The sequence below is a fragment of the Epinephelus fuscoguttatus genome, linkage group LG8, assembly GCF_011397635.1.
Source record: "Epinephelus fuscoguttatus linkage group LG8, E.fuscoguttatus.final_Chr_v1".
Lineage (NCBI taxonomy): Eukaryota > Metazoa > Chordata > Actinopteri > Perciformes > Serranidae > Epinephelus > Epinephelus fuscoguttatus.
In genome coordinates, this window is record NC_064759.1 from 25,154,297 (window position 1) to 25,171,913 (window position 17,617).

The 17,617-nt window shown below is 42.7% G+C and overlaps 1 protein-coding gene across 2 annotated transcripts in view; it reads left to right on the forward strand.

The window, feature by feature from the left end:
* The first annotated feature begins 4,575 nt into the window (after positions 1 to 4,575).
* The window catches only part of ptprub (protein tyrosine phosphatase receptor type Ub), a 215,367-nt gene continuing 202,325 nt past the window's right edge, over positions 4,576 to 17,617 (forward strand). The window contains exon 1 of one of the 2 annotated variants that reach the window (XM_049584589.1): positions 4,576 to 4,857. In XM_049584589.1, coding sequence (XP_049440546.1) covers positions 4,788 to 4,857 — 70 coding nt within the window. In that variant the 5' untranslated portion in view covers positions 4,576 to 4,787. The remainder of the gene's footprint in view (positions 4,858 to 17,617) is intronic. The other variant, XM_049584590.1, reaches the window with a different exon arrangement.

Genomic DNA, 17,617 nt, shown 5'->3' on the forward strand with positions numbered 1-17,617 from the left:
GTTATGTATAGCTGGATTAATTAGCCCTCAGATAGCTGATATGATTTCAAAACGTGAGAATGACTATATCATTGTTAACACAGACGTGACAAATTACAGGGTTGCTTTTAAAACACAAGGGCATATAGCTGACTTAAATTATGAGTATTTCTGCAACCTGTTGTCAGAGTGATAATCCTGTACCTGTGCTGCTGGGTGCGTGGTGACAGCTTTAAGGAGCTGCTGGTTAGTGTATATTAAGAAATGCCTCATTAAAATTAAGCCACGAAGCATGAAAAGGCAGAGAAAGAAATCAGCATCTTAGAGGGCATACACAGGTATATAGTGTATACCCACCTCTGTTTCTGGCTGTTTACAGTATACTTACCCATCAGCCAAAAACACCATTGAAATATATAGTAAACAGTGGCATGCAAAAGTTTGGGCGTCTCTTGTCAAAATTTCATTTACTGTAAGTACTGAAATAAGTAGATGAACTGATTTCCATAATGCATGATGTTAAAGATGACACAGTTCTTCAATATTTTAAGCAAGATTTCTTTTTAATTTTAATCTTTTAGACTTTCAAAATAACAGCTAAAAGTGTTTCAATTCTTGTTTCAGGGATTTTCACCCATTCTTTGTGCAAAAGGCTTCTTGCTCTGTGAGATACTCGGGTCGCCTTGCATGCGCTGCTCTGTTTGAGGTCTATCCACAGATTTTCAGTGATGAGAGCCGTGGAAAAGCCTTCAGCTTACTCGTCTTGAGGTAGTCCATTGTGGATTTTGAGGTGTGTTTCGGGTCATCGTCCTGTTGTAAAAGCCATCCTCTCTTCATCTTCAGCCTTTCTACAGAGGGTGTGATGTTTGCCTCCAGAATTTGCTGGAATTGGAATAAATCCATTCTTCCAACTACCTGTGAAATGTTCCCCATGCCACTGGCTGCAACACAAGCCCAAAGCATGATTGATCCACCCTCCTGTTCAACAGTTGGACAGGTGTTCTTTTTTCCTAAAACTCTGCACCCTTTTTTCTCTTTGCATCCAAAAAGTTCTATTTTAATTTCATTGGTCCACAGAACTTGTTCCCAAAAAACATCAGGCTTGTTTAGATGTTCCTTTGCAAACTTCTGGCACTGAACTTTGTGGTGAGGACACAGGAGAGATTTCCTTCTGATGACTCTTCCATGAAGGTCATATTTGTACAGGTGTCACTGCACAGTAGAACAGCACACCACCACTCTAGAGACAGCTAAATCTTCCTGCAGGTCTTTTGCAGTCAAACAGGGGTTTTGATTTGCCTTTCCAGCAATGCTACGAGCAGCTCTCTTGGAAAGTTTTCCTGGTAATTCAGACCTCAACTTGACCTCCTCCTGTTAACCACCATTTCTTATTTACATTACCAGCTGAGGAAACAGCTACCTGAAAACCATTTGCTGTCCTCCATAGCTGCCCCCTGCTTTGTCAATTAATTATTTTAGTTATCAGAGTGCTAGGCAGCTGTTTAGAGGAGCCCATGGCTGCTGATTGTTGGGACGAGGTTTCTAGAGTCAGAATATTTATAAAACTTTGAATGTTGCATCACCTGACCTTTCCTAACAATGACTGTGAACAAGCCATAGTCCTAACAAGCTAATTAGGCCTGAGACCCTGGTAAAAGTTGTCTGAGAGCTCAAATGTCATGGGGTGCCCAGACTTTTGCATGGTGCACCTTTCCTTTTTTTCCAATCTAAAAATAAAATGTCGAAAAGCATGTTCCATCTTTAACTCCATGCCTCTTGGAGATCAGTTCATCTTCTACTTAACTATTTACAGTAAAAGAAATTTTGACCAGGGATGCCCAAACTTTTGCATGCCACCGTACCTACTTCCTCCTCAGTAACCCATCTGCCTAGTGGTACACCCACCTCATCAACGATCACTACACCACTGTTGTCCCTGTCTCCAGAGTCACTTAGAGGGAAACTGACTCACATTTATTCCTTGGAGACTTAACCTTAACCCTTAACCTTAACCTCTACATGCCTAACTCTTACCCAAACTCTTACTTTAACCTTAACAAAAAACAAATTGCAGTCCTGAAATGCATAGTGTGGGTAAAGTTTTTGTCCCAAAATTGAGGACACGTCCACAAAAATTAACTGTGTGAAAAGATTTTTTTGTCCCTATGCGTGCTTAATACAAGTGCACACACACACACACACACACACACACACACACACACACACACGCACGCAGGCTACACATTAAGGCTTCTATACTTGCTAAAACTCTATTTCCTGTTCTGGACCTAATGCTGCACTCACATGGAATCAGGGAGAAGGTAGACTGCAAGCTGAATACCACTTTAGTGGATGAGAGCTGGATGGTAAAATTATGTGAGGCTGGCAGAGAGTACCAGCAGTGGTAAAATATTTTAACTTTTTCCCATCGTCTGTGACAGCATTTACAACTGGATGTTACACAGCTCCCTCACACGCAGGCAAACATATGCAATCTGGATAATTACTGGACACTACAAGAAAAGTACACAGAATAATAAACAGGAAATGACTTTATTTAATATGTTTTATTCCATTCCTTTGTAGACAATATGGCACCATCATCACAACATATTGTCATGCGTGTTTTGTTTTACTGTCCTGCCATTCTGTCGCACTGTTTATTTTTCCCATGCCATCCAGAAGGTGTTTTCCATCTGCCGTGTACCGTCTGCCTGATTTCATGTGAACGCAGCATTAGCCATCAAAACCACATGCCTATAACCCCAAGGGCCTAGGTGTTGTTTCAACATTTGAAACAGGAAGTTTGAGCTTCACATACTTAATTTGAATTCTGATGCACCATTTTGTGTCTTTTCCGCATCATCATGTCTTTAATTTTGTCAATTTGTCAATTTTTGTTTTCTTATGCAACTTGTGTTTGATATACAAAGTCTCCCATGGCTTAGCTCTTGTAGCTTATATCAGCAGAGGAACAAACATTAATCGTGTCACTAGGGGAAGAGAGGAGATTGTACTATTCCGCTGAGGAAAAGTGCTGTTAGCCAGTCAGCCTGGCCTGTAATAGGTTCAAGGAAGTGGAATAGAACGAAACACTTATAGATCTTTTAGTAATCAATTAAAACAATGGATGATTAATACATACACATGTAAGCACTAAACTCTTTTCTGCTGTGGCTAATGATATGTCCTGCTGGTGCTGCAGTATTGTTTTATATGGAGATATGTCACTACTGCCTCTGGTGCTTTTAAAAATTGCGTGACCTTTTATATTGCATCAATTTTTCCTCAGGCTTCAGCTCTGAATCATACATTTGATGATCATTACATTCTTGTGATTAAAAAATCATGCTGAAATCATTTCTTGTTGATGTGTTCAGAGAAGTCTTTTTAACTGTATGCACTGTTCTCTTTTTTATGCTTTGTTGTATTTCAGATAGCCTAGTGTAACATCTTGGCCAAGACACTACAAGTCAAAAATAACCCTTTGGCTAATTCAGGTATTTTTATACCATGTGTATTTATTTAATTGCACGCCCCCCTTTTAAATAGGGGGGACACACAAATGAAAAAATCTACACCTATGCCTAACCCAGTGTCGCACCTAGCACATCCAGCGCCCTGGGAAAGCAACCCCCTCGACCCCTGATCCCCCAGAATAAAAACGTATTATCTTATCACTTTTTTCTACCATATTTATTGAATTTATTACAAACAAGAAGAAGAGGTAATGAGAAATCAATGCAAATACACAGTTAGCTATATAAAACAAAAAGACAAGAAATTGGCATGGGCAGATTTCCAAATTTCGTTTTTTATTTTGTGTACTGTGCTCCGAATGGCTTTTGCTGTTTCATTTTTTCCTTTTTCTGTCTTTAATGCTCTCCACATTCCTCAGTGCATTTTCTAGCATTTTCTGATAGTGATGATCACTCACCAATAAACACATTAAGATGAAAAAGTGAAATGCATTGCCAAGAATTGAGGTGGTATGCCTTCTGGAGACTGACTATGAGCATTATTTATTTATTATTTTTTATGCAAACTTGTGTTTGATATACAAAAGCTCTCATGGCTTCACTCCACCATCACTTGTAGCCTCTATCAGCAGAAGAGCAAGTGGCTCCATAAGAGGAGATTTCTAGCATCACCATTAAGTCATTTTTTTTTTGAGGGGGGGAGGTTTGGCACCCTCCCCTATGTCACCTAAAGGAAGATCTGCCACTGTCCTTTCTCAGATCCCAACCCCATACCTAACCTAAACCTGAGCCTAATTCTTCTTCACCTCAAAATACAGTTTAAAATCTCAAACAGCCCTTTGATGAGGTGAGGAGGGGGCAAAATATCCACCCTTTCCAAACATGTCCTCACTCTCCACGTCTGAAACTCCTCACGGTCCCCACACAGATACAAGTGAAGCGGCCCACACACACACACACACACACACACACACACACACACACACACACACACAGTCTGGGGCTTTGCTTGGCCGACGTTTGAATACCACAGTGTCGTTACCGTGTCCGGCCGCTTGGAGGCGCCCGGCTCATACTTTGTATCAACGAAGAAGTGGAGGCTGGGGAGGAAAGTGGGCTTGAGAAAGAAATCTCTCCTCTGAACTGTTTACCCTGACGTCAGTTTGCAGAACTAGCTCTGCCCTGTCTCCTTCAGTGTCTCCGAAACTCCTCTCAGTGAGAATTGGGGGAGTAGATGGGCTCGGCTCTGCTGCTCGCGCGCCCGGACCTCACGGAGTGAATGACATGATTTCTTCCTGCACATTTAAAGTGGACTAAAACAGCTACACGATGAACACCTGCGCCTTTCTGCTCATTTTGACTGTTCAGATCTACGCCGATGGCATCGAGGGGCCAACAGGTAAGGCGCATATTCATCTCGATCCCCTGTACGCAGTTGGGAAGTTTCTACATATGGATCAAACTCCACTGAAAGCGAAAGCGGAGCGAGTCTGGTGAAGGTGCCAACTTTGTGCCCCCTTTCCCTAACACGTTTATCTGCGGCTTACTGCTGCTTCCCATGACTTACTAATGGCACAATGTTAATCCTCCCGGCACAGAATAAAAAATTCTTTCACAACTTTGTGAGCTGAAAGTTTTCACAGTGCCAGACTCCTGCGAGAAATGTTGGTTATGTTGGAGGACTGCGTCTGGTTGCTCAGGGGGGAAAGCTCCCATTTCCCAAAACAGCACAATCTCCTGCTACGCTGCTCCTGCTTTTCTTGCTCCTGCTCCGGCGCCAGGTAGCCTTAAAGGTGTGATCCAAAGTTAGAAATCACTTCATTAAAAGCGAGAAATGCTCCCCTTAGAGTAGACCTAACGACGCTGCCACAACCTTTAGGCAATTTCCTCCGTATTTGTGAACACGAGTCTTCCAAATCCCGACAGCCTGAACCAATCTGTGATGACATCCACAGACCAAAACCTGGAGCTGCTCCACACAGACGCTGGGTTGCACGGTTGTGTACACACACTGACTCCCTGAAAGTTTACATCTTAGTGAGGCTTGTGGCATTGTAATGCATAGTGATTTCTGAAACCATATTTTCATTAGATGATCCCAAAGGTGCAGGCTAACACTGTCTCATTCCCAACAGTCTCATTCTCAAAGCTGCTGGATTTTTCCTCCTGCATGTGTTGAGCTGCTTCTGGTCTTTTGGGTTGTCTAGCTGTAGAAGACATTCATGCTCACATTTGAGCTCTGAAGTCCTCTCTCTTGCTCTGTGTCTGTCTAAGGAGCTAAATTTTTCACATTAAAGGCACAAAATCATGCAGTTAGATCACATTTTGTGCAGGAATATACTCTGACTTCTTCCCATTCCATTTTCATCATCCAGCAGGATAAATAAATCTCTCCAATTGTGACAATCAGGCACATATCAGAGAGATGGAAGGAGACAGAGGCAGAGTGGTAAAAATAAATATCTTTTATAGGAATGACACATGACACAGACCCTTTCATATTCATTCACATTCATGTTTTGAAAAAAAAAATCTGCTTTTATTTCCTGAATCTATTCATCATTTATGCAATGTAATTACAGTGCTGTATTTTTTGAGATTTTTTTTTTTGTCTGAAGGCTAAAAAGGCCTGTTTGAGTCTCTTTGTCTCCTTGACACACCACACACATTATGTATATGTATGCATGATTTTACCCCTGTAGAAGATAAAACTGGGGTAATTAGGCTGCAGTATTGATAACATTTACACTGCAGTCTGCTTCAGCGCTGTATAGCTATGCGGCACAGTGTTTGCCACATGCATGTTGGATAAAAAAAAGCCTGATCGTGTTGAGATTGTTTGACTTGGTTCGTTGGAATTTGGCTAATATTTGTATTTCTCATTGGCAGTGCTTCTGTTTTTAGAGGAATGCTCACTCTCACACTTGCATGCTGAACTCATTGCAACAAGCAGCAACAACAACGAAGGCATGCAAGCAGAATGTGTATTGTCGAGAGCTGAATGGAGCAGATCATTAAGAGGAATGGGCTGAGACATATGAAGGATTAAATCACACACACACACACACACACACACACACACACACACACACACACACAGGTAATTAAAAGAGCTGAATGGAACAGCGACGCTCCACTACGGCTGTCAACAGAAATTTACATGGTGGAGCTTTTTTAGTTTGTTAACTGGGGTGTTGCGAGCCTCACCATCTGCGCGCTTACCCTCCCATTAGCAGCTAATAGTGAACGCTGCTAATTTTTGTGCCTTCTGATCCCCTTGGCCTGACTCCCTTCATGCTTCCGCACCTGCCTACATCCTATAGGAGGAAATTAAGGAGCGTAAACACAGCCTGGACTCCCACAGTCTTCAGAGAGTCTCCTCTGATTACTTATTGCTCCGATTGTGTGAAGATCACACCTTGACCTTGAATGCTTAATAACAGTTAACGCTCGGCACTCCGTTGGGGATTTCTCGCCTTTTTCACTAGATGTGATCCATATTTTCTTTCTTGCTTATGCCGCCGTCTGTCCGGGCTGTCAGTTCAGGGGGAAGTGAAATTATTAGAGGCTATGAAATATAGAGGCTCTCTGCTGCACTGGGCTGACTGTAGTGGGGTTGATAAGAGGAAGAAAATATCACATTCGCATCATATTTTCTCAGACACAAAGATGTTATGAACATGAAAGTCCAGTTTCCGGGTGTAGCTCTATGTGTTGGGTTTATTTTATGCTGTAAAACCCAATGTGACACTTTCACTCCTCTGTTGTCACTTATGGGAATTGAATGAATGTTCACTTACCATCTGTCTCCTCTATTAGCAGCAAATGTTGTCAGCTGAGTGGTGTAATTATCCTGTGTCTCATGACTCATTTCCCGGTTTGATCTAAAGTTAAGGCAGAATATCCTTTTTGCCTATTTCAGTGGCTAAGATAACACTTGGATCCAGATGAAAAGGACTGTGAAGCCTAGACCGTCTAGTTAGAGCATGGTTTGGAATGAGTAATATGTCAGGGCTTCAAGTTGACACTGTGTAACCATCACTGGGAAACGTAACACAGGACCACCTGTACGTATAAGTGTCAAGGAATTACAACTGCAACAGCATTTTGATCATTACATAATTGTGCTTTTCTTTGTCATACATGATAGTGAACTGAATATCATTAGGATTTGGGCTACTACTCAGACAAAACAAGGCATGTAGACATCTCACTTTGGGCATTTTTCACTATTTCAGACATTTTTTTTTAAGACAAAACCCGCGGAGATATACAGGCATTAAACCTTGATGAAGTACCTGAATAAATGGGCCTACCAGGCATAGGCTCCTGGGGCCCAAAGTGTCAGGGGTCCCCTTGGCCTTCACTTGCAAAATGTCACCCAAATTCACACATGGTGACCAGAAAGTGACACAAAGTGACGCGAAACAACCATAAAAGCCACTAAATATTCTTACAGGAACACAAAACTACCTCAAACAGACATAAAACTACCTCCAAGACACAAAAACGACTGTAAAAACGCACAAAACAACTAGGCAGACACAGAACCACGGAAACAGTTCCATAATGACTACAAAGAGATGCAAAGGTAGGAGAGGTGGTGGGGCCCTTTGCATATATGTGCCTACTTCCTCTTTTCTCTGTCATACATGATAGCAAACTGAATATCATTGGGATTTGGACTATTACTCGGACAAAACAAGACGTGCAAAGATCTCACCTTGGGTAGTTTTTGCTATTTTCTGATATTTTTTAGACAAAACCCGCCCAGATATACAGGCATCAACCCTGGATGAATTACTGAACAGGCCTACCAGCCTCATGGGGCCCAGAGTGTCAGGGGTCTCCTTGGCCTTCACTTGCAAAATGTCACTCAAATTAACATGTACTGACCAGAAAGAGACTCAAAATGACGACAAAGTGGCACAAAACAACCAAAGAACACATCAGATGTCCTTACAGCAACACAAAATGACCCCAAGTGGACACAAAATTACGTCCAAGAGATACTAATGACTGTAAAAAGACACAAAACAACCACATGGAGACACAAAATGACTACAAAGAGACCAAAAACGACCACAAAGAGACATTAAACAACCAAAGAAGACATTAAATTTCCTTACAGCAGCACAAAATGACCCCAGTAAGACATAAAACTATCTCCAAGAGACACAAACGACTGTAAAATGACACAAAACAACCACACGGAGAGACAAAATGACCACAAAACGATTAAAAAACACAGAAAAGATGCACAAGGACAACAAAGAGACACAAAATTGCTCCTATGTAGGAGAGGTGGTGGGGCCCTTTGCATATCTGTGCCCAGGGGCCCATTACCTCATTATCTGCCCCTGGCATTAACAGGTGCACTGACTCACTGATACATGCAGGAAACAGACAGAAGAAAAACACTTCAGAGAATAAAAGGCTATAGAGAAGGCTCTACTTAAAAGTGGACAAATCTACTTATTAGACGACCAAAATTGTCAGCGTGAAACACATTTCTTCAAAAGAATCCTCCTGACACCATTTCTGTGTGCTTGCTGCACCAATTCAAATGACATACATTTGCATATTTGCTTTTGAGAATCCAGTATATGGCTTCACTATAATAGGCATCTGAAAAAGCCTGAGATGCATTTGTGAGTTATTGCAGGGAAAAAAAATGTAACCACCATGTAGAAAATGTTGCCTCGTACCACACAGTTGCATCAGATCCACAAAGTGGAAGTGTTCCCTGCAGGAGCCAGGCCACCATCTGTGGATAGAGGGTGAGGGGCGGTAGGGATTGGGCCTAAATCAGACTCCTGAAAAGACTGGTTGATTTCCATCTTTGCGGGATCACGGGCAGTAATTCAGAGAGCAGATGGAAAACTTTGCAACAAGGATGGAGGGGATTGGGGAGGAGGAAAAAAGGGGAGAGAATTTTCAGAGGGAGAAGCTGAGACGGACAGAGGGATTTATTCAGATACATTGTCAGGGTGTTTTGTTTTTCGGCTGAGGCCGCAGCAGGACTTTTGCTGGGCTCATGTGTCCATTCTGCCTTCAGCACTCGAGTGAGTGATTAAACAGGGTGCTGATGAGAGGAGTCCTCTGCTCTGCAGCACGCCGCTTCCAGTTTCTGTCTCTGATCTATTGTAATGTGGGGCTATGTGGAGGAGAGCCAGCCCCCGATTGGCTCACATACTCATCTCACAAGACTGGAAGATGAAACACATCCATCTAGTGTATGTGTTCAAAGAATTCTGCTTAATGCTAAGAGCCGTGATTGGTGCGCCTTAACATGGGAAGTGCGTGCTAGAATTGAGCGATATGTTAAAAATTTCCAACCAGTCACTGTCAGCCCAACAACAGCAATTGCTGATATGAGACTTGAGATGAGCTTAAATAAGTATTTCACTGCTGGAAAGATGGTCCTCTCATAAAACGGGGCTGCCTGTGCAGTATAAAGACGCAGATGCTTTTGAAATTGGTGCTGCATGACCAGAGAATACACAGAAAAAGAGCTGTGGCATTTGCTTTCGCTCAAGAGGTAGAAAACTTACAATTTTCAGAATGCACTGCATCACACTGGACCAATTAACGCTCCAGCTGGTGGCTGCCGTAATGCAACTTGACCATCTTGACACAGGAAACAATATGGCGGCTAGCCAGTGATAAATTGTCTTGAATATGTTTTGAAAACATTTGAGGTGAGAAATAGACAACGCAGAAAAAGAGCCTTGCAGCACTGCTTAGTTTAACTGTTTGATCTCAATATTTTCAGCCTTCGTTTGGCCTATACAGGAAACAGTATGGCGCCCACTTCCTGTTCACACATTCTTGTATTACAGCCAAACAGTGCACTAAAATATTTTTCTGAAGTCATTTTAAGGGAATGTTGGTTCATATTAGTTTTACCGTTTGAGCTCAGTATTTTCAGCCCTCATTTGGCCTGTACAGGAAACAGTATGACGGCCACTTCCTGTTCACAAATTCTTGTATTACAGCCAAACAGTGCACTAAAATACTTGTTTGAAGTCATTTTAACAGAATCTTGGTTTTTATTTGATCAGTGCTGCCTAGTTTCACCATTTCATCTGAGTTTGATCTGAGTTTGGTCTGAGTTTGTGTTTGCTTCTGTACTCTTTTTGTCTGTGGTGGTGGGCATACGAAAATGCAGAAGTACCACTTGTGGTTCAAGTAACAGTCCTAAAGCCATAAGAGCTTAGAGATAAGCAGGGAGATCTGGCCAAGGGTAAGATAAAAAAAGTTTACCGTAGTTCACTTGCACATACTACCCACCACGTTATGATACAAAGCTGGTTGAAAATCAAAAGAGTATCCCTGTTTAATCTAATTAAATTTAGATGTAAAAAAAATGCTGGCTTTACACACTGTTTTTTTTCTCCTGCTGTCTCTTTTTGCCCAGTGCCCTCTAAGCCAGTGTTTCTAAATGGTGTGCGGTGATGCCAATCCAGGTGTTGAAATTTCAAGTGGGCCTATACAAAAAGTTAAGAATGAATTTTTAATTGACTTTATCAGTATGTTGAATTTGCCTCTTCTCAATAAAGAGGCAAATTTAATTTAATTTAAAAAGTGTAATTAAATTTGATTAAAAGAAAAACCCTGTATAGGGAACCTATTTGTGGCTGTTCGCTCAGGAGAATTCCAAGTGTGTGACACATCAAAAGCCCTGATTGGCAGCCAGTGTGAGGGATGATAACATTCAAAAGGAGAAAGCCGTGAGTGGGACAATGGATTGCTTTATTGTACGGAGCAAATTACATCAAAGCATCAGCAAAGACGACCTGCCACTGAAAGAAAAACTTTTTTTTTTTTTTATTGATTTATGTTGTGATAAGAGTGATAACACACGTTATAGAAGCTATGGTGCACAGATATAAATACAGGTGTGCCTTGAGATTTTGCTCGCCCTTTGGTGTGCGTTGCGCACACAAAGTTTGAAAACCACTGCTCTAAGCAGCAGCTTTCACTAGTTTTTTGGAGGCAGAGTGAAAAAAAGAGACAAAAATCGCCCAAAATATACCAGTGATGTACTCAGCCAATCACGTACATATTTTTTCCAATTGCTTAAGCCTAGTGTGTGCCCAATCAGAAGCCACCTCGAGCTGGTCTCATTTTTCTTGCATACATCTCACTTTAGTGTGTGCTGTGCTGAGTGTGCAGTCATCTTTTATGCTAGATTGCAGCTCACACATATCTTGTGATGTTTGTGCTTAATTAATCCTGCTGATCATTCTGTTGTTCTCATTCTAATTATCACATCCTGTTTCTAAATCAGCGCCACATCTCTATGTTGTTTTTTGGATGAGGGCTTTGTGAGTCGTGGCCTACTCAGGCGAAGGATTGTTTGCTCTACGGAAAGGTCAAGTGCAGGTTGGGAGTCATGTTTCTGGAGCAGAGAAAGAGCAGGTTAGGAAGAGGGCAGTGCTCAAAAGCAGGATTCTCTCTGCTGTGTGTCTCCTCTGCCGTCACATCTGGCCAGTTGTGCAGGCTCTGAACGGAACCACTCGAAGCGAATTGTTATTATTATTAATTTGAAACATGCACTGTGTGTCATATGCTATGAATGTTTTAGCATATTGATAGCGATGGAGCTCAAGAATGCATGCGTATGCCTTGCTTTTACATTTTTGTCTGAATGCATGTGCTAATGAGAGTCTTTGTTCATTTGCATCTTTGCCTGTGAGAGCTGGAAATCAGGCACGGAAGGTCCCACAGTACAGAGTGACTCAGCACGTGACACTGTTGCTAGCAGGGGCTGGAGCCGCTGCTGCTCCTCTGAGCTCTTCAGGGTAACTGTGAGACCTTCCAGCACCCTGGAAAAGATGCCAAGACTGAGAGATTTACAGTCAGTAGCCTGCCTTGGCCTGTCTCCTCCTTTCCACTTCACAGCGACAGCCAGAGTGCAGGCTTCCCGGCTCCCTCGGCCAGGTGTTATTAATGTCGTATTGATCTTTCAAGCTCCGGCAAGTCCATTTTACTTAAATTTGATCAAAGTGGCGTCCCGTCTGTTGCCTGTAAGTTTGATGTAGGAGTGTGAATTAGCCAGCCAGCCAGAACCTGCGTGACGTAACACAAGGAGTTGAGTTTGCAGCAGAGAAATGTTCGTGGCATTGTGTCGAGCAAAGGACAGGGAAAAGTAGAAATCCTCTCAAACATGAAAGAGTGGGCCTCATTTCCATAAGAAGGCTGTATATATTACAAATAAGCTACAAAATATCCTCTTGATGTGCTGGTCTAAAATGACAGGACCATTATACTCATTATCACTTAAAAGCATATGTTTTACTTGAATAATGGACAGGGAAATTTATCATTCAACGCAGATGGGCCGGTGTTTATAGCCTGGATATGGAGGGGAGTGAGACTGCGAGCACAAGCACAGATGTGTAATTATCCAACAAAGAAATAAGCAGGGCTGTGAGTTGCAGTCCCTGTGTTTTCTTCCCCGAGGTAGCGAGCTCCAGACTGCAAAAGTGGGTCTGGAAGACTGATGCTGCGAGTGCTGCTCCTTATCCCCTAGCCAGAGGAAAGAAAGCCTCCTGAGCAGTTTATATTTAGCCCACTGGCCGTGTTTCAGTTCTTTACCTTTCTCCTATGTCAACATATTCACAGCCAGATTCTTCCGGCCCTCTGTTGTTTGTGAATGCATCGTGTAGTGAATGCTCAGGTCACCGGAGTCAGGGTTCAGGATCAGTCCAGGATTGCAGAGTCGAGATGTGACCTGTTGTCGAGCTGCCCGTAGGCGTCTGCATACAAAACCCCTCGGTGAAATCTGAACCGCTGACACTCCTCTAAAAGTCAAAACAGTCTCTTTAGGACGTTTTTCTCCCTGGCGGTGTAATGGATGCAGGTTTTAGTTGCCTTTGTGCCACGGTGCCGGCTCTCTAAGGGGAAGTGGTATTTCTGGTTTGACCGGTCCCTTTGGGCAAAGAAATATCCTCTCAGAGACCCAGCCATGAACCCGAACACTCATCACCATGATGTGTCTCACACTTATTAGACTGACACCCTTTCACATAAACTTTATTAGGACATTGGAAATTGAAGAGCATTAAAGTGTAACAGAGCATGGATGATGGCTACTGTGCCGATTTAGGAGAGTGTAATATTTGAGGCCTTCACGGCATGAAATCTAAGTAAAACTGAGCTCTTTCAAAAAACGCCGCATTTTCTCAGTTATGCAGCGTCTACCTTGCATTGCTCGCCCCTGCTTGCTGTTGATTTGAAGCCGTTTGTCTCTCTTTCGGTGCAGCACGGTAGCATGGCACAGCGGTGACACTCAGCTGTGACAGCTGCTGCTGCTGGTGGGTTATGGGTAGGTCATGGCAGCTGTGGTAGCACAGGTGCCAGCTGGCGGTAAATCAGTCAACGGACTGATTCCAAACCTGTTGAGCACATACTATAACATGTATGAAGCACTTGATTTTAAAGTCTAATTTTTATTTATTTTGTATTTAATCCTTTGTTTAAACAGGTAGATTGGAATCTCTTTCTCAATAGAGACCTGTGTACAAAAATGATATTTACAGTTTAAACATAGACAGACTATACTTAAAGCCCTGTTTGCACAGGAGCAATTATACCTGGGGACCTCATATTATTTAGAAATTATTCCACAGCGTCTGCGATCCGTGCGGTGCATTCACACAGGATAAGCAAAGGTAGTGTTTTACCAGAATTTAATGACATTTTACTGGATTTGAGCTGGCTCTTCCTCAGAATGGGTCGTCATGCTGTGTAGCAAGATGAGTTTCCTTCATCCAAAATGCTGTCACAACTTTCATTTATAATTGCCAATGCAGCCTCCATAATTCTCGACCAGGGAAGAGGCAGACATGAGTTGCAGAGAAAGCAATAACCTAAATACGACCTCAAATCACCATTTTGCTGATTGGCGTGTTTGGCGAAATATGGCAGGTAATTTTCAGTTTAATTTTTACTTGACAAATTATAGACATGGCAGATTTGCACCGGGTCAAGATCCCAGACTTCCTCTGCAATTATTACAAATCACGCGACGTCGCCAGGTAGAGGAGCAATTACAAGCATGATTGCAAGTACATAAGTGCAGCCTTTTTATTCAAATGGAATAAGAGAATTCTTCAATTTTTTGGAGCTCATTCCACTTGTATACAGTACAGTATTTGAAGCCATGTATATACCCTGAAATTCCTCCTACTTGTGACAGATGCCTTTTAACAAACGACACATGACTCCACAGTTTTGCTCTGTCCCAAAGTTATGACCTACTGGACCACCATTTCCAAACTAATATCTAAAATACTTCAAATTCAGTTAGACCCAGAAGCACTCATTATTATTCTAGGACTGTCTGATGATGTCAGAAATTAAGCAACACTCAGCAATGTTTCCTTTTCTCTAATCTCATTATTGCAAAGAGACGTCTGCTTATGCATTGGAAAAAGAAAGAAGTCCCCACAGCAAAGACGTGGCTCAATGACCTTAGGAACACACTTCACCTGGAGAGAATAAGATACACTTGTATAGACAAAACCATGTTTTCCAAGTGTGAACAAGAGGCACTGCTAATGTTAAGTTGTCCCGAGACCTGACGTTGTACGTACTGTATTGAAATGCAACCAGAGAGCAGAGGTAACTGGGCAGTTCTGGCAGTAGAGTCTCATAAACACACAACATGCAATGCTGCTCCTGTCTGACTGTCAGGGAGGACCACTCCACCTTTTCATATAAGATGCAACATTGATTTAGAAAGTATCACATGTAATGACAGGCAGTGCCTGTGATATACTGCGTCAGGAGGCTTTAAGGTGGAGGCAGAGATGCACAGTGGTCTTTTATTAACAAGAGTGTGATGTTCGCCAACATGTTTTGGCTGGAGGACGTTAGAAGGGTTTTCAAGGAGTTCAACTTTAGTTGATGTGAAGACATCAAATTCACCCAAACCGGAATTGCATGGTTTTCACCAGGACAACGTGAATGTTGCTCGCAGTTTCATCACGGTTTCATGTGAAGACATTGACACTAGTAGTCTGGAAGTTTTGTAGCCAAAAAGAAAAAAAAAAGCTTTGTAATTTGTGTTTATATTGCAGCATGCATTTAATCCTTATTCTCCTCTGGACCGCAGGGGCATTGCTCTGGCATCTTATTTAAATGTAAATAGAAACAGTGGATATTCAGAATATGGGAATGTGTTATGATATGCCAGCAGCTCGCCGGCGTCTGACCGCCAGTTGGGTTGAAAAGCTTTTGTCAAGTGATGTTAGTAAAAAGAGTTCGGGAACTCGGGCCCAGCTTCGACGCTTTGTTCTGTTCCAGGTGTTGAAGTGAGACAGAGCAAAAGCAGAGCCTATTGATTTCTCAAACACAGCCTGTCACAGTCAGCTTATTGTCTTCTTCCTCTAGAAACTCTCCTTTCGATCCTACATGACCTCCCATCACAATCCTCCTCACTTTGACATGCTGCTATTTCAGCAGTTGCTCAGGGGATTGTGAGTACCTTTTTTCATTAAAAAAACCCATCCCTTTCCCCCGTTGGCTGTTACACTTTATCGTTGTAAGACATTTTAGGGACAAGCAGTTCACAGTTGTCTCCTCTTTACCATTTCCCTCGTGTCATGGTACACAGGATTCGCAACTCCAGTCACTCATTAGCAGCTGATTCATTGAAAACAGTGTCTATTATTCATTTCTTTTGACAAGGTGGTATAATTGCCTGAGGGCAAAGAGATGAATCTCTATTTGCTGCCCAGTGTATTTAGACAGTGTGTGAGTCAGTCCTGCAGGGACGCTAATGAAGAGAGATAGCTCCTGACCAAGAAAATATGTGCCCTTTATCTTCAGATCGCTGTGCTATTATTGTGTTGCTCAGAAACAGGTAGAACACAACTCCTCATAATACCCACATGTGCACTTTGATGTTCAGGTCTGTTTATACAGACCCAGAGACGTGATCTTCTTCTCACCTGAATGCCAGGGGGGGTGGAATTGACAAACCTTCCTTCAGGGCACGCTCCACAGCCCTTCAGAGCCCTCCAGGGTCCTCCTCCTGGTGATTGCTGAGCTGCTTGGCGTTCCTGAGAGACAGCTCGTCAAACAGTTTGAAAGACCTTTGTTTGTTCCTGCGCTGGCCGCCTGACTTGGCCTGCCAGCGCAGGGGAGGCAGGGAATGGGGAGGTGATTGCCCCAAGAGATGAGGGGCTTGTGAGTGGGAACTGAAGTGGGCAACAACGTGACCCAGAGCCTTGTTTGAGGAGCCTTTCATCTTCCCCGCCACAGTCAGGCAAAGACCATGTCCACACTAATGCGGATACGTTTGAAAATGCATCTGTTCTTGGCCCGCTGGCCGTGCTAAGCTGCCACAGACAATCTGACCTTTTTGAAAACGCTTCCCATGGATGAGTCTTAAAACTCTGGTCTCACATTGTGATGTGGAACAGGGGAAAAGGGAGCTTTTCAAAAATGCTGACACCGCCATTGTGATGTGATCTACTGTAAAGCTGCTGGCCTGAGGGGCCTGCGCGTGCCCAGTGGAGGAGATCTCAACGCTCCTCTATTGTTTTTGGCATTTTGATGCGAATGGCAAACTTTTTGAGAGCAGCCTGGACAGACTTAATGTGGATGGAAAGCTTTCATGCCATTTTCAAATAGCGTGGACTCTCTGCAGCCAAAGGCAGAGCACCGTTTGCATGGCTCACATTCGCTCACAGCCAGAAATATGCAAGAATGTCCTGGGAGCCCACGGGGTGTCGTTAACAAAGAGCTTAATTCAAAACCACAAACAGAAGATTAGAATAATTGCTTGGCCCTTGTGTGTGTGTATATGCGTGTGGGTTTTTCGAGTGAGTGTTTGTATGCATGCTGGCGAGTGCTTAGATGTGTGTTTTGTATATATGGAAGGGGGCAGATTGGTGATTGTTCCCACCTGATTATATGTAAATATTTGCTGAACTCCTTTGGCCATTTTGAACTTCCATAAATCACAGCCATGTGGATTATTATGGAGCTTTTGTTTGCTTTATTCCTCCACGGTGTGAAAATGCTAATGAAAAAATTAGCATACTGTGGTTAGGACATATTCTTCTGATGATAAATACTTTGCGCTGCAAAGATCAAGAAGCTGTAGAAACTAGCTTTGGGGCAGTTTTGTGTTTAGAGAGTAG